Source organism: Porites lutea, chromosome 12, assembly GCF_958299795.1.
Source record: "Porites lutea chromosome 12, jaPorLute2.1, whole genome shotgun sequence".
In the NCBI taxonomy this organism is placed as follows: Eukaryota; Metazoa; Cnidaria; class Anthozoa; order Scleractinia; family Poritidae; genus Porites; species Porites lutea.
In genome coordinates, this window is record NC_133212.1 from 19,539,860 (window position 1) to 19,557,752 (window position 17,893).

The window sequence follows — 17,893 nt, forward strand, 5'->3', positions numbered from 1 at the left end:
CTATCCTAATTGTACGGAGCAATGTTTCCTTGGCATTTTTTAGGATAAATAAGCAGTTTGTAATGCTCGTTAATAAATAAGCACTTTGCTGAAGACAAAGTTGAACAAGGCCGTAGAAGTCATAATGCCACACCAAGTCTTTTTTGTTACCTACCGCTATTGCAGCCGTAGAGTTCTACTCTCATGGAGATATGGCCGTGCCATTGTTTAGGGTAGATACGAACAAAACGGCTTTTGAAACTGGGATAGAGGCGATTATACACGACTGTGTTCCGGTCACTGTTACCAGGAAACATCTGAAAAAATAAACAATTCATCACGATCGCAATCAACCGTTCTAGGAGTAGCCCTGTCGGTAGAGCTAACGCTTGTCTGCAAAGCGGGAGGTCGCGGCCTCGATCCACAGGATAAGACCAATATACACAATCGTAAAATCACGGAGGAGAACTTAAAAACTTTAAAACCTTCCTTACAAGTCGTTTCTAAGGAAGGTTTTCAAAACGCTTGAACCTTTTATGGCTTGAATCGCTTGAACTTTGAAAACAAAGGGTAACAGGGTAGTTTCTTCATTAGGTGTTCACGTACATATTTTAGGTTTGGAAACACTTAAATATAGCAGCACTAAGTGTCACTAGAGAGACTGGTAAAATAGCCTGCGAGCATTCTCTCCAGGATGCTCTGGCGGCGGGGCGGGAAAAGGAAGGAGAGCGTGCAACTACATCTCTGGAATATGTATTCCACCTCCAATTCCCCCGTGGCTCCCCGTCGACTAAGCTGTCAGATTTCCGCCAATCAGGGCGAAGCGGAAAAGAGCACGAATGTAAGCAAATTTTAAAAACACGTGCCAAGGGTAATGACGTCATTACTAATGTCACCCCCGCCAATCAGCATTTCGCATCGACTTCCTCGATGCAGATATTCAAATTCCAGAGACTTAGATACAAGCTCTCCTTTCCCTTTCCTGCCCCGTCGCCAGAGCGCCCCGAAGAGCTTGCTGCCGGGCTACTGGTAAAGAGAATACCACCAACTTTGAAATAAAACATCCTCTCTCACCTGGACTCTCCTCTTGATGCTGTAAAAGGTAAACTTACGACCATAAACACTGTAACTGATCTTGTATTTCTTCACCCATTGGTTAGCGTCATAACGACCTTGTGTTGCCACGGCAACAACTTTGGACACCTCACCAAGATCTATATGCAACCACTGAGCCACATTGTTGTATCGCGTAGACCAGGCCCCAGCGCCTCCGCGGTTTAGCTGATTTAGCCGTGCCCTCCAAGGACCGTGCCTTGCATCCCACATAGAGGAGGCACTCATGGCGAGTTTAGGAATACGACCATCTTCCAAACCAAGTGGAGCACCGCAGGCACCTACGAATGAAAATATAAAATAAAATCTACTGTTCATGGTGTTCCTAATACAGAAAGAAAAAGTAACTGTCCAAACACAACACTGGGGGCCTTTAAGGGAGGCCACGAGTACGTGATCATTCTTAAAAGGTTATCATCGGCCAACGGAGACTGTTTTATGGCAACAAAATACGACCTACTTTGCACTTTGATTGTCGTGCGCTTTGCAAAGGCAGGTCAATTAAAAGGTAAAATAACGTTATGCTGACTTCGATAAATCCTTAAATCCACTCCTTTTAAACTGTATTAATTCGTTTATATAGAAAGCATAGTAGTATAAAAGGACCCAAATATCTCGAGTTTCAAAAAGAAGCTACATTACTGAAGAGGAGATAAATCATAATGGGTAAACCTGGTCTTTCATAATTGTTTGAATAAAATTTATAATATTTGCTCGTTGGCCAACTGTAGTATAAAACCTGAATGTTTTATGGCCGCGATAAACTATGACCCACAAATTACAATTTGAATGTTGACTGTTCTGCACTGTGCACAGTATAAAGATTAGGGTAAATAAAGTCATACTACCTCCAGTTAGTCCACATATTCATTCTATAGGCCCTTTGCAGCTAGCCTATTCACGTGGTATAAAACCTCCATACTGGAGAGCAAAAGTCCCACTGGGACAAGACAAACAAAGGAAATTACCATTTAAAATTATGTATGCCTTTTATTTGTCTTGTCCCAGTGCGACTTTTGCTCTCCGGCATGGCGGTTTTGTACCACGTGAATTGCTAGCTGCGAAGGGCCAATTAATGGCTGTTACACTTATTTGGAGGAAGCTTGGTAGTATTAAAGGACCAAATTGGTCCTCCTTTAAAAAGGAGGTCCATTTCCGAATAGGGAATGCATTACCCTAGGTAACCTTGGTCTTCCATAACTATTTGGATAAACGATCTAATATAAACATAGTTTATTAACCTACTACAAGGACTAAACACCTACCAAGGGAACAGCCAAACACTTCGACTCTCATGGACACGTGACCATGCCAGCTCCAAGGGTGAATCCTCAGGAATCGGGCACGGATGGATGGGATGATGGAGTTGTACACGATGGTGTTCCGATCACGGTTGCCACGGAAATACTACAAAATGGCAGAAAAAGGCAAAAAGACAATAAATAGCTGTTTCAAAGGCATAGGTTAAGATCACACCAACAAGATGATAAATCACTCAACAAGAACATTTTCTTGATCATGAACTAAAGCAAAGAAAGAGCCCTATATTTTTCTCGGCTGGTATTAAATCCCCTTTCTTGCTACAGCTTTCCTAACAAAAAGTATCTTTCAAAATCTTTCAAAATCTTGGTATCTGAAAATTTCATGATATATACTTAATACAACTAGGCTAATTCATGTACTCCTATCAAAACCATACTCTACCTTTAAAATTTCATTGTAAATTTACCTTACAAAGTCAAATTCATTCGTATAATACAAGAAACTCGTGTAAATTTCGTCTGCCTTTCTGTCGTACTCGAACCAAACAATTCTCCGTTTTTTATCAAGGACCTAAATTTTACAACACCTTAAACACCAACATCATCAACGCTTCCTCACCTTTCTCCTTTAAAAGAGCACTTAAGGCATTTATTTGTAATAATTATTAGTATACTCCAACAAAAATATTGGGAAAAAGCCTTTTAATATTCAACATTTGTAAACTTCCGTATTATTGATTAGTTTAATTTTTCACCTGATATTATATTGTATCCGTCGCCGTAATTTTTATGCCATCTTCGAAAAATTGTAATTGAGGAGGCCTAATTAACATAAGCTCTATAGTTTCTCTTAGGCCTCCTCGCCATCTCTTCCTACATTTTTTTTTGGCATCTTTTTGTAATTATTGTAATCGTGTGGCAAATAAATAAAATACCTAAAATACCTAAGTATACCATACATAAAAATAGTATTTCCTTTGGGATACCTCTTGAAGTTGTTTCAGACAATATTGTCATAACTTCTCGAATTCTACGAACGCAATCCTAACTGACTTTTTTATAATGTGATTCAAGTCCATTAGCCTATCCTACATTGCCACGTCTCCTTAGTATCACTCTGCCTCAATTAACAATCAACTCAAGATGTTGATCACTAATAAATGGCGAAAAGCGTTTACCAGAAGTCGGAACTGGTCGGTGGGACCAGTAATTTTGGATGCAAAATGTTAGTCTCTTCTCCAAATGTTCCCTTAGACCTACCACTGGCAGTGTACGATTTAAGAATAGACTACTTGGGCTGGATAGTCGTGATTAATGGCGATATTTTCTTTACAACTGGACAGGTCTGGTCAGCCAGTTATAACAAATGGAAAGTTTTATTGAAATTCGCCACGGTGTCTAAACACCATGACAAGGGATGGAACAGGACTTGCGTCCCAATTGATATCATTCCCTTCATTACCCACCCAGCCCATGAAGGGTTGAAAAACATCACCGCTGTCAACGACCCCTACTCTTTACGAACAGCCGTGAGGGTCCTTTTACGTCCCACAAAAATCAGAACAGTGAAAGAGCTGTGAGACGGGGCCTAAGGTTTTTCCTCCTTATCCCTGAAGACTAGAATGTCTAACCATTAGTAAAAGTCACAACAAAGCCAGCACATTCTCCTCAGTTATTTTAAGGCCCTGAGTGTTGGTCCGGCCGGGGTTTGAACCGGCGACCTCCCGCTCGACAGACTCGCGCTTATCCAAATGAGCTAACCGGGCGGCGGTACCCTTTGAGTCCTTAAAACCAATTAAGCGTTGATTCCACCCTTAAATCTTTACCTTATCTCGTGAGTTCTGTCTGTACTTAGCAAAGTGGATGCCGTCAATGCTTGAGAAAAGGTAATAATACGTCACCCACTGGTTAACTCTTGATCTGCCTTGTGTGCCAAGACGGATTATTTTGGATATCCGACCCAGATCGATTTGTAGAAATTGATAACGATTGTTGTACCTATGAAAATCCAACAAAGAAACTCAAACAGATGAATAAGAAGCTAAAATGTGATTGGGTACTTTTCCACCCAGAATAAATCATACTGCCGATTTCACCAAATCTGGCCTTTTCTGTGAATTAGTATCCACAAATCAACTCACTTTAAAGATTTAACAAAGAATGAGGATAATGTTAACTGCGGAAATACAAATCGAAATGAAGTATTTATGTCCGTCGCAGTTGTAATCACAATTAAGGCAATTGCAAATTGAGTCCGCAAAATTTTTCGGGAGTTCAACGGGATTCGAAGCCATGGCCTCTAAGTTAGCGCAGCAGAGCTCTACCAACTGTGCTATGAAGACCTGTATGTTGGGAGAAAGGCAATTTGTTGTGGAATTCTCGGTTCGAAAGCCTCCGTTTGAACTGCGAATAGCAAGATCTTTCCAAAACTCCAAAATAATAGGGATGACTATTAAGCTGATTCCAAAGTCTACGGACAGTTAAGATTCCCTAAGGTCTCATTTTGTCGTCACTTCAATAATAATTAAGCCAGTTAGGATTATTTAGCAAAACCTGCCATTACTTTACCTGGCTGACCAAGCACTCATGTATTTTCCCATGCGTCGTGCGTTAAGCCTGGCCAAGAACGGGGCATGATATTTATCCCACATTGATGATGCAGTGATGGCTGAATTTTTGATGGCACCGGTCATTATACCAAGCGGTCGGTTACACATGTGTCCTTACAAAAAAAGTAACACATTATAACCAGTTCTCATTGCAAAAGAGCCACAGAACACCCATCTAGCCTTGGTTTAAACAGTTCCTAATAAAGCACTAGGAGTATTGCTGCCCTTTCCATCCTCCCACCAACCGCAGAAAAAGGGGGGTGCTAGTCCTTCACAGGTTTACACTTAGCATTATGCCCCATTTCCAAGTTGTTATGCTAAACGTGCCACAGGAAGCGCTCTCGGCTGAGCTTTAATATCATCTCAGTAATGTAAAGCGGACAGCTAAAGCTTAAATTTTAAGAATTCATCCAAAATAGGGCCCTAAATTAACTCTGAATTTTAAGAAGGACTATCTGTTGTTAAGGTTACCTTTGCTGCAGCCATATAGCTCAATCCTCATGGAAATATGACCGTGCCATGTCCTGGGATAGATTCTTACAAAACGCGCGCGTATTGGTGACCGGAAACGGTTTGTTACGATCAATTGTCTCTCAGAGTTTCCCTGGAAAATCTGCGAAAAGGGAAAGCAGTAGAATTTATAAAAAGACAGAACGAGGATTTGTTTGAGAGGGTAAAACAATCTTTGAAGCAAAACGAGACCTTTAGATTCCAGGACGAGGACGAATACAAGGGCGAGATTTACCTTCAACGTTTGTCTCGCATTCTCTAAAAACAGACACCCCGGAAAGCTTCATTTTAATTTTTCACACCAGAAAAGTTAGCACGCTTATTTCTATTAAAAGGAATTAAGACCTCTCCCGATCGCAAAAAGATAACATTTCTAACATTTTACGACATTCTTGCTAATACTCGCAGTGGAATGACTACGACTATTACTTTTCCAAGCCTAAATGACGGTGGTTTACTCGCGCGTACCTTTTAGCGTTCGGAAAATCTAGTGCTCGTAGTCGTCCTCATATTAGAATCTAAAGGTCGTTATTAAGATATCATAGCAAACCAAAGCAATCATAAAATCACAAATGCACCATCACCATCGTGTGATACATACCCTGGTTCGTCCTCCTTCTTTATAGAACCGGAAGTGGAAACCATTCATGCCAAAACTGACAGTGTAGCTCTTGACCCACTGGTTAGCATCGTATCTTCCTTGAGTCGCGCACTTTACGATGACTGCCCGGTTTCCAAGGTCAATCTGGAACCATTGGCGTCTGTTATTATAACGCGCAATCCACGAGCCATATTTTGAACCACTGCGCATGGCATTGAGCCTGCCTTGGAAGGCTGCATAATGCGCATTCCATATTGAAGAGGCGGTGAAAGCCACGTCGGGTAAGCGACCGTCTTCTGCACCAAGTGGAATATCACAGCGTTCTAGAACAAGAGGACAGATAGTATCAATAATGTATGGCTAAGGGTATGTTCACACTAGATCGGATAGCTTTGGCGCCACCACGATCATCATACCAGATAGGGCTTCTGTTCACACACAAGACCTGTTGTAGCGGCGCGATTTCTGCGACGGAGTGAAGCTGCGCCTCGCCGATCTCTTAAGTGGAATGTCACATGTCGGATAGGTGTTCATACTATACCGAATAGCTTTCCTGGGGCCCGTTTCTTGAAAGTCTCGGTAACTTTACGGGCCCGAATTCAAATATTCAAATCAAAATATGAAGAATAAAAGCGCGGGGCCTGGCTCCCAAACTACTCCATTTTGTCTCATTGACTGATAGTATTATCATGTTTGATGCAAAACCATTGAAACCTCTATCTTACATGTAAACAACAACAGCTTTAAGGGCCCGTTAATTATTGGGGCTTTTGAGAAACCGGCCCCCCTGGCCATGGAAATCAAGGCAAAGTTGGCGATGAACATAAAATTAGGCTCCTCTTACCTGGGCTGCAGCCGTGTAGCTCGACCCTCATGGAGATGTGTCTGTACCAGCCTCGCGGGTGAATACGGACACAACGTGCTACAACGGGTGGGGTGAGGGTCCGTGTAACAACCGACGCTCCATCATAGTTTCCTACAAAGTACTGCAACGAGATAATGTAGAAACTGTCTTTAGTCCACTAGGTTCTTATACGCGAGTGTTTACTGTATCATGGAGTTTAAAAACTACCTTTAAAAAATTTTTGTTTGCACTTGACGTGATTCGTGTGAGAGACCAGAAAAAATGCTCTTTAATTGTCACTTCAGCTACTTCATAAAAAATACGTCGCCTTCATACCTTCAATCGATCCCTCTGTTTATAAGGTACAAAGTGCACACAGTCTACGCTGTAAGAAACCGTATATCGAGTCACCCACTGTTTGGCGAGCTTTCTTCCTTGAGTTGATATCATGGTAAACTTGATGATTTGTCGCAGATCAACCTGGATCCACTGGCGATGATTATTGTGTCGAGCTGACCAGCCGCCCATGTATCTACCCCTGCGCACGCGCTTAAGCCTCCCAAAGTATGGTGCATGGTACTTGTTCCACATAGACGAGGCAGTAATTTGGGTATTTTCAATGCGACCACTTTGAATACCGACGGGATAGCTACAGACCCTTGTCAGCTCTGAAAGAAGAATAGGCTGTAAGTATCACAAACGTTTTCGAAACGAAAATTATCATAGATATTTTTGTTGAAAATTAGTTGACAATTTTTTTCTACCTTTCTGGCATCCGTACAGCTCGGCTCTCATGGATATGTGACTTCTCCAGGCTTTAGGGTGAATACGGACGTATTGTGCTTTGAATGGACGAAGTAAAGTGTATGAGACGATGGAATTTCGGTCAGAGTTACCTCGGAACATCTGAAAGTAAAACAACGAAATATAAAGAGAAAATCAGAACCATCATAACTTAACATGCCCTTGTTTTGTTTGTTCGAAAAATACACAATTGAATCAAAATATCCTTAATCTCTTTTTAACAAAAACAAAAACAAACAATACCATGTTTAAGTGCAGCGAAGGACTTTCTGCGAAGGACGTTTTATTGAATGGCAACATCATAGGACTCTCCCGCAAACTCAAATTTTGCTTCTATCTCTATACAATTTCATTATTTACCCTGTAAGTGTAAATGGCCAAAAAAGCTTCATAACTGTGACTTCCGCAAACCTCCCCCACCCCTTCCCCCCATCACCTCCATGAGGACTCCATTATAGCTACGACGAGGGAGGAGGGGACGATTGTCCAAATACTCAGTATAGGTGGAAGGCACCAATGCACACTTTCTTTTGAATGGACAGGCACCTTAGTTAATTAAATCCTATTCAGACCTGAGCCTTAAGTGGGTAGGCATGGTTTACTGGATGACCTGTTAAAATGACTTACCCGTATCCTTCCTTTTTCTCTGTAGGCTTTAAACGTAGTTCCATCTCCATAGGACAGCACATAACGAGTCACAAACTGAGTGGCATCTCTTCTGCCTTGTGTAGCAATTCCCGTTACACGCGCTATATTGCCTAGGCTTATTTGGAGCCATTGTCGCGCGTTATTAACACGCGCGCTCCACGAGCGTATCGAGTTGACTCTACCAAGCCAAGGTGCTAAGTGGTGGTTGTAATATGTTGAGGCACTGAAAGCACCATCCACGATACGTTTGTCCTCCAAGCCAAGTGGAAGGGTGCAGCGGCCTGTGAAATATAAAGCAGAAAAAAGTTGTTTGAAATTTGCTGTTACGTAACGTATAACTAGGCGTACCTAAAATACCGGCATGGCGTATCCACGGAGAGATTTTTGATGCGCAGTTTGCAGATTCAGACCGAAGTGGATTTAGCAGTGTCGAGTGTTTTTTTAAGAGGGGAAACTTTGAATGAAATTTATATATTTAGACAGGAAATACATTGTTACCTGCTGGGCAGCCATAGACTTCTACTCTCATAGAGATCCATTTATACCAGCCCCTTGGGATGAATCGGATAAATCTGGCGCGCGCCACTGGGAAAAGTCTGTGCTGGTTGAGGCTGTTCCTGTCCCTGTTTCCAGTGAAATACTGAAACATGAAAAATTGGAAACGTTGGCATCCGTTTTCTCGCAGCGTTTGGTGGTTCCGCTTTTAGCCAGATAAATCGCACTGTACTTTTTCATACCAACAAACTCTTTTACTATAAGACGAAATTCGAATATACATGGAAAATTTCAATTTTTAGGCTTAAAAGCTAATGTGATCTGATAAACGCTCGCCGAGTTTAAATGCGCTCAACTGGTCTTATAGATTTTTAATTGCTGTCAATATTCGTCAACTCGTGATGCTCTCCAAACAAGTTTTATAGTGTACTCAACGCTTGCTGATCAGTGATTCCCTCTGTTTTAACCTTACACAATGTTCTAATGCACTCCCACAATTTTTCACACTTGCAAACTTTATCTCATCCACCTTCTGCTGCGCACTACACAACATACGAACTTACCCAGGGTCTTCCTTGTGACCAGTACGTAGCAAAGTTAGCTCCGTCAAGACTGTACGACAGCAGATACTTCGTAACCCATTGATTATAATCACTCCTTCCTTGTGTAGCGACACCTGTCAACTTCATTGGTCTTCCCAAGTAAACCTGAAACCACTGATGATGGTTGCCGACCTTTGCGCACCAGGCCCCAGCTGTCCTGCCTGTTCGTTTCCGGTTCAGCCTGCCCAGGCGTGCGCCGTGATTCGTATCCCACTCGGATGAGGCACTGAGTTGTTGATTTCGTATTTTGCCATTTTCGATTCCTATGGGGCGGTTGCATTTTGGGCCTGAAAGTATAATACGAAAAATCATAAATTAGTTGATAAACGCAAAAAACAAACAAGAAAGAAAAAACAATACAAGGGTCTTACAACCAAAACTCTTACAAGTAGGAATCCTACAACCACAGGTCTTATACCCAGGACCCTTACAACCGGGGGTCTTACAACCAGGACTCTTACAACAAGGGGTCTTAAAACCAGGACTCTTACAACCAAAGGTCTTCCAACCAGGACTTTACCACCAGGGGGTCTCGAAACCAGGACTCCTACAACTAGGGGTCTTACAACCAGGGGTCTTACATCCACGGGTCTTACAACCAGGACTTTTACAACCAGCACTTTTACAACAAGGGGTCTTACAACCAGGACTCTCACAACCAGGGGTCTTACAACCAGGGCTCTTACAACCAGGACTCTTTCAACTACGGGACTTGCAACCAGGACTCTTACAACCAGGACCCTTAAAACCAGGGGTCTTACAACCACGAGTCTTACACCCAGGACTCTTACAACCAAGGGTCTTACAACTAGAACTCTTACAACCACTCTTCGACCAGGGCTCTTACAACCAGGACTCTTACAATCAGGGGTCTTACAACCAAGACTCTTAAACCAAGGACTCTTACAACGAGGGGTCTTACAACCAGGAGTCTTACAACAAGGGGTCTTACAACCAGGGGTCTTACAACCAGGACTCTTACAACAATGGGTCTTAAAACCAGGACTCTTACAACCAGAGAGGTCTTATAACCAGGTTTCTTACAACCGGAACTCTTAAAACCAGGGGTCTAATCACCAGGGATCTTACAACCACGACTCTTACAACCAGGCCTCTTACAACCAGGGGTCTTACAACCAGGACTCTTAAAACCAGGGGCCTTATAACCAGGGGTCTTACAACCAGGACTCTTACAACCACGAGTCTTACAACAGCGACACTTACAACCAGGACTCTTACAACCAGGGGTCTTACAACCAGGGCTCTTACAACCAGGACTCTTTCAACTACGGGACTTGCAACCAGGACTCTTACAACCAGGACCCTTAAAACCAGGGGTCTTACAACCACGAGTCTTACACCCAGGACTCTTACAAACAAGGGTCTTACAACTAGAACTCTTACAACCACTCTTCGACCAGGGCTCTTACAACCAGGACCCTTACAATCAGGGGTCTTACAACCAAGACTCTTAAACCAAGGACTCTTACAACGAGGGGTCTTACAACCAGGAGTCTTACAACCAGGGGTCTTACAACCAGGGGTCTTACAACCAGGACTCTTACAACAAGGGGTCTTAAAACCAGGAATCTTACAACCAGAGAGGTCTTATAACCAGGTTTCTTAAAACCGGAACTCTTAAAACCAGGGGTCTAATCACCAGGGATCTTACAAACACGACTCTGACAACCAGGCCTCTTACAACCAGGGGTCTTACAACCAGGACTCTTAAAACCAGGGGCCTTATAACCAGGGGTCTTACAACCAGGACTCTTACAACCACGAGTCTTACAACAGCGACACTTACAACCAGGACTCTTACAACCAGGGGTCTTACAACCAGCACTCTTACCTCCAGGGGTCTTACAGCCAGAACTCTTACAACCAGGGGGTCTTACAACCAGGACTCTTACAACCAGGGGTCTTACAACGAGGACTCTTACAACTAGAACTCTTACAAACAGGCCTCTTACAACCAGGGGTCTTACAACCAGGACTCTTAAAACCAGGGGCCTTATAACCAGGGGTCTTACAACCAGGACTCTTACAACCAGGACTCTTACAACTAGGACTCTTAAAACCAGGACTCTTACAACCAGGACTCTTACAACCAGGACTCTTACAACCAGGGGTCTTACAACTAGGACTCTTACAACGAGGACTCTTACAACTAGGACTCTTACAACCAGGGGTCTTACAATCAGTACTCTTACAATAAGGGGTCTTAAAACCAGGACTCTTACAACCAGGGGTCTTACAACCAGGACTCTTCCCTTAAGGGGTCTTATAACCAGGACTTTTACAACCAGGACTCTTAAAACCAGGGTTCGTACAACCAGGGGTCTTACAACCAGGACTCTTACAACCAGGGATCTTATAACCAGGGGTCTTACAACCAGGACTCTTACATTCAGGGGTCTTACAACCAGGACTGTGACAACCAGGACTCTTACAAACAGGACTCTTACAACCAGGGGTCTTACAACCAGGGGTCTTACAACCAGGACTCTTACAACCAGGACTCTTACAACCAGGGGTGTTACAACCAGGAACTCTTACAACTAGGACTCTTACAACCAGGGGTCTAACAACCAGGACTCTTACAACCAGGACTCTTACAACCAGGGGTCTTACATCCAGGACTCTTACAACCAGGGCTCTTACAACTAGGACTCTTACAACCAGGACTCTTAGAACCAGGATTCTTACAACCATGGGTCTTACAACCAGGACTCTTACAACCAGGGGTCTTACAACCGGGACTCTTACAACTAGGACTCTTACAACCAAGGGTCTTACAACCAGGACTCTTACAACCAGGACTCTTATAACCAGGGGTCTTACAGCCAGGACTCTTACATCCAGGGGTCTTACAACCAGGACTCTTACAACCAGGGGTCTTACAACCAGGACTCTTACAACCAGGACTCTTACAACTAGGACTCTTACAACCAGGACTCTTACAACCAGGACTCTTACAACCAGGGGTCTTACAACCAGGACTCTTACAACTAGGACTCTTACAACCAGGGGTCTTACAACCAGGACTCTTACAACCAGGACTCTTACAACGAGGGGCTTACAACCAGGACTCTTACAACCAGGACTTTTACAACTAGGACTCTTACAACCAGGACTCTTACAACCAAGGGTCTTACAACCAGGACTCTTCCCTTAAGGGGTCTTATAACCAGGACTTTTACAACCAGGACTCTTAAAACCAGGGTTCTTACAACCAGGACTCTTACAACCAAGGGTCTTATATTATAACCAGGGGTCTTACAACCAGGACTCTTACAACCAGGGGTCTAACAACCAGGACTCTTACAACCAGTGGTCTTACAATTTAAACGCTACTCTTTAGTTCCATAAACTACACTGTAATGTAAATAACAAAGCCTTAAAGATGTTATAAGAATTTAATTATAATTTAAAATAATTGTGGAGGAAAAATGTATACCCAAAGACGAGACATATCTTGGATTAAAAATTAATGCCAGAAGCTTTGGAGAAAGATTCCCCAATAGCAAAGAGAAAAAAAGCCGGGAACATTTCGTCCAATCAGACAAAAAGAAAAACGAAAAAAACATGAAAAAACCAATTGTTACTTGCTCACTGGCCTTTTTCTCTGTCTGGTTCTATAGTAAATGTATAGAGGCAGAATTGGTAACATGATATACCTATGATGCATCCATAGAACTCGACTCTCATCGACATCCATCCATGATAGGCTCTGGGATGCAGACGAACATATCGAGCGGTTATTGGTCGTTTGAGCACGTGTGTCACCACAATATATCTGTCATAGTTGCCACGGAATAACTGATGTTTGAAAGGCAAAAATGGAATATTAGAGAGACCTAGTTTGGGTTGTTTGTCAACTCCTTTTTCAGATCACATGACGTCACTAAACAACTATACCTTTTAAATTAAGGGTGCATATCAATGCACAGTTTATCAAACAACAAAGGATATATTTCAGTGAGAACGTCAAATAACCTAAAAACAACTCAAGCTAAAGAGTCTGTAGTTGATTATGTTACCAGTGCACAAATCATGTATAAATAATACGCAAATACTCAAAAAGAAAAGAACCATGTTTGTCATGTCTAATAACGTGTATTATACCAGATAAAACATGGCCTGAATTTACATATATTTGATTTCCATGGGTAAAACGTGAGGATTACTCTACGCTTCGAGCTTGACCGTATTGTTGTTGAAAGAGTAAATGATGAACTCTCTTAGAAAAATGTTTAAAATGCTGGTCTGATCAGCGCAAAACCTATCAATTTCTAGCGAAATTTGCCCTGAAAATAACCACAAAATCGGCCGTTTTTTACCGATTGCTTTTTGGTGAGGTTTGCCCCGAAAACTCCCGCGAAATTCCCGCGAAATTTTGCCCATTTTTCCGCGAATTTGTCCCTAAAAATCTCGCGAAAATTGACTTTTTTTCCGCGACCTATCAGAAGCCCTGTCTTTCTCAGTTAAAGCTCTTTTTTAGGGGTTTAAAGTCCTTTCGTCACTCGCAGTGTACTCTTATCCCTTCCCCTCAACTCCGCTGGGGTTTCAGTTACCTTAACAACTCTTCTTTCTTTGTAGTACTTGTATCTAGAGCCGTCGCGACTGAAGGTAATAATGTAGCTTTTAACCCATTGTTCGGCGTCATGTCTGCCCTGTGTTGCACATCCAGTTATACGAGTCAGGGCTTCAAAATCAACCTCGGTAAAAAAGAAAAATCCAAGAATAAATACACTGTGCTTTTAGTCAAGTAAAAAAATGCCGTCATTTAAATCTCCTTACAGTGGTAAATTCAGGTGATAAATCATTTTTGTGTTTCAAGCTCCCCTCACTGTAGTCGTAACTTTACAACTTAGCCAGAGTATCCGTAAAACCAAGTAGCAAATTGTTGGGGTTGTTGCTAGTCGTGGTGATGTGCGACCCCAGGAAAGCGACACTAGAGGGGCTTCGAGGTAATACTGATCTTTGACGGGACATTAAGAAGTGATTATTCTAATTTAGCCTAACAAGCAATACTTGTTTGTGTTGTCTTTTGCGCCACAGAAAGACATAGGACGTTTCTTTTGCTTTGTGGATTTCAAAATTCGCATAAGTTTATTGCATGCTAAGCCTTTAGGAACACTATCCAAGAAGCCAAAAATCCCATTTTACCAACCTGTAACCATTGCCTGACATCGTTCCTGCGCGCGCACCACGATCCACCTAATCTAGAAACTCGCCTTTGGTGCAAGCGCGCGTTCCAAGGTCCGCAGTAAAAACTGTGATAGGAAGAGGCTGTGATCAAAGGATTGGCAATGCGACGGTCACCCAAGCCCAGCGGCATGTTACAACGATCTGAAGTAAAACAAGTTAGTTGCATCTTGAGCACGATTCGAATAAATATATTAGAAAAGAAAACTACAAGCAATTTGGAGACACTCCAGTCAATAACTAGGCGTTATCAAAGGATTGGCAATCCGACGGTCATCCAAGCCCTACGGCATGTTACAACGATCGGAAGTGAGACAAGTTTTAGCATGGTTGATTGTACTAAAGAAAGATTTCAAGCTTGTCTACCTTTAACTTAAGGCAAAATACTGCTAGGAGAATTCGGCACCACGTTACTACCCTCGGCTACCGAGGGACCACTATCATTCGGGGCAAGCCGTTCCCAGCAAGCAAGGAAGAAGAAGACCAAGGAACACAAGCCATAAGAAACACCTACTGTCCTCTTAGAGTAAGAAGACTGTAGCAGATATAGTAGATTGCAAACAGTTTTTCGCGTTTAACAAAACATCTTTCCAAGAAACGTCTTTCAAAGATCACAGGCGTACCCTGTAGTTTGTGCCAAGGCAAGTGACACAGGTTGAGGAAAACATACAAAAAAGAGTTCTTACGACAAACGAAAGTCAGACGAATATTCACTTACTTTCTGAACATCCGTAAAGCTCCAGCCTCATTGCAATGTAACTGTACCAGCCTTTAGGAACGACACGGAAATACAGAGCTTTCACGGGTGGAGAAAATGCGTGGCTTCTCACGGTGTAACGATCGCTGTTTCCTGGGAAATACTACAAGCAAATGAATCGCATGATCAGAAATTTGATCAGTAACTCATACGATGGAGCCGTATGAGGAAACTGATAGGCAGAAAATTTAAAAAGCAACAAAGTAGAAGTATCAAATGATAAAATGCAGAAAAAAGTGGAATGAAATCTCCTAAGTGAATGGGAAGTTTATACGAAGAAAGTTGAAAAAATAAATCTCTATCTTCCGCTATATTTGTATTTATAAACTAAATTAACTTTCAATAAATTTACGTATTTCCACTTTCGCGAAAAACTAGGTGTTCTAGGTAAGGGCTGTAATTAAAGTTTAAAGGGTATATGAAACGGGAAACATTAAAGGAACCATTTGGATAAAACTTTAAACATAGAAAACAACGATTATGAACATAAGGAAGAAGCGTTCCCCTCCCCCCATAGAACTTTAATGAACACCCTCTCTAGTCTCCCCAGGGAAGTGAATTGTTGCTTATTTCTCCATCGCGTAACTTTACCTTGAACGTTCCGTACTCCATGTAGTATTCAAAATGCATGTTGTCCTGACTAAATGCCACCAAATATCGCGTCACCCATTGATTGGCATCGTGCCGCCCTTGCGTCACGATTCCCGTAATTGTCATCGGCCGACCCAGGGAAACTTGAAGCCATTGATTGGAGTTTCGGTTCCTTGCGACCCAGGCTCCCATGTAACGGCCAGTGCGTGTGCGGTGGAGTCGGGCGAGGAAGGGACCATGAAACACGTTGTATGAAGACGAGGCTGTCATAGCAGTATTTTTGATTTTGCCTGCCTGTATGCCAACGGGGGCAGCGCAGGGTCGGGCTAGGAAGGTTTTTGAAGTTTATTCAGTTAGCACTGAAAGGCCATTAAGGATTTCCTTTATTCTTTCTCAAGGGGAATCATGAGGCTTTATCGCATGAAAATAATGACTTATTTACAAATAATTGTCCATCAGGAAGGGTTTGTTGAAGACACTTAGTGTGACGCGTAAATGGGCTTATTGTTTCAAAACCAATCAGTATCCCATGGCATAGCAACTCCTCGGAGGCTCTCAAGGCCAGGTGATACGCTTCACTGAATATGGCTGCCGCTATTACGAAAGCTACTGTAAAAACCAGATTGAGCTTCAAGTGAGCCTGAAACAACTCTTGTTGGCTCATTTAAATGTCTTGAATGGAAGTACACTACTAGCCTGAGTAAACAGCCGACATTTCGCGACGTCACCACTGGTTTCCCCGTGAAATGACGTCTAAGAAACGAGCTCAGAAATTCCATACTGATGACGCGTCAGTACCCAGATCTGGGAAGCGCTTCTAATTAGTCGTGCCGCGAGGGAAATTTGCTTCAACCAATCAAAAGCACAACTCAGATCTGGGTAGTGACGCGTCATCAGTATGGAATTTCTGCGCTCGTTCCCCAGACGCCATCTCGCGGGAAAACTGGTGGTGGCGTCGCTAAATGTCGCCTGTTTTCTCCGGATAGTACGCTACAAGAAGAGCTCTCTTTCTTAATTTCCCAGGGCAATCGAAGAACGCTACTCAAAGGGTAGTTCGTAGGTTAATTGCGCAAACGGGTCTTACTTGCTTATGCCACTTACCAGCCAAACAACCGTAGAATTCCATTCTCATTGAAACGTGACCACGCCAGGATTTAGGATGGATGCGTATAAACTGGGCTTTAAAAGCAGGAACAAATCTGTACGCAACAACTGTATGACGGTCAAAGTTGCCACGGAATAACTGAAAGAGATATGTAAAGTCAGGTTATCATTATCAAGTTCACCATCACAAATGAATGTTCGGGCACAATTCAACTATAATTATTTTTGTAACTACTTCTTTGACTGCGTTTTTCGCTGCTGGTTTCTCCTTGCACGAATTGTTAAGAAGAAAACCCGGAGGCGAGGAACGACCTATGATCTACATAGTGGAATCTCGGAAATTTTACTTGGTGGGACGTAAAATAATCAGGTTTTTTTGTTTGTTTGTTTGTTCGTTGGTGTTTGACGAATTTCTTTCCTTGCGCAAAATGACCTCTTAACTAAATCCAGCTGGGTTACTGTCGTTTCCACAACGGTTGCAGGAGAACTGTTCTGCTGAAAGCACCTCAGTTTACAGGACTTTGATTTTTTACACATTTCACTAAGTCAGTTAAAGAGTTCGTAAGTCTTTGTAGCCACAGCCTTTACCCTTGTTCTTCCATACTGCTTGTAAGAGAAGAATGTCCTTCCATTTCGGCTGTATGATACAACGTATGACGTCACCCACTGGTGTGCGTCTTGTCTTCCTTGGGTGGCCACCCCAGACAAGCGTGCAAGAACTCCAAAATCAACCTAACGATTTAGATAATAAAACACAGGTAAA

General features: G+C 42.6%; 1 protein-coding gene across 1 annotated transcript in view; it reads right to left on the reverse strand.

Annotated features, from left to right (window-relative positions):
• The window catches only part of LOC140953837 (uncharacterized), a 148,203-nt gene that overhangs the window by 39,510 nt on the left and 90,800 nt on the right, over window positions 1-17,893 (reverse strand). The window contains exons 110-129 of the mRNA XM_073403217.1: window positions 17,719-17,862; window positions 17,128-17,269; window positions 16,027-16,352; window positions 15,397-15,538; window positions 14,644-14,822; window positions 14,045-14,188; window positions 13,148-13,289; window positions 9,429-9,754; window positions 8,869-9,010; window positions 8,350-8,651; window positions 7,683-7,824; window positions 7,255-7,586; window positions 6,919-7,060; window positions 6,075-6,397; window positions 5,435-5,576; window positions 4,923-5,076; window positions 4,181-4,352; window positions 2,358-2,499; window positions 1,054-1,373; window positions 155-296 (exon numbers count right to left, since the gene is read on the reverse strand). Of these exons, the coding sequence (XP_073259318.1) occupies window positions 155-296; window positions 1,054-1,373; window positions 2,358-2,499; window positions 4,181-4,352; window positions 4,923-5,076; window positions 5,435-5,576; window positions 6,075-6,397; window positions 6,919-7,060; window positions 7,255-7,586; window positions 7,683-7,824; window positions 8,350-8,651; window positions 8,869-9,010; window positions 9,429-9,754; window positions 13,148-13,289; window positions 14,045-14,188; window positions 14,644-14,822; window positions 15,397-15,538; window positions 16,027-16,352; window positions 17,128-17,269; window positions 17,719-17,862 (4,000 nt within the window). The remainder of the gene's footprint in view (window positions 1-154; window positions 297-1,053; window positions 1,374-2,357; window positions 2,500-4,180; window positions 4,353-4,922; window positions 5,077-5,434; window positions 5,577-6,074; window positions 6,398-6,918; window positions 7,061-7,254; window positions 7,587-7,682; window positions 7,825-8,349; window positions 8,652-8,868; window positions 9,011-9,428; window positions 9,755-13,147; window positions 13,290-14,044; window positions 14,189-14,643; window positions 14,823-15,396; window positions 15,539-16,026; window positions 16,353-17,127; window positions 17,270-17,718; window positions 17,863-17,893) is intronic.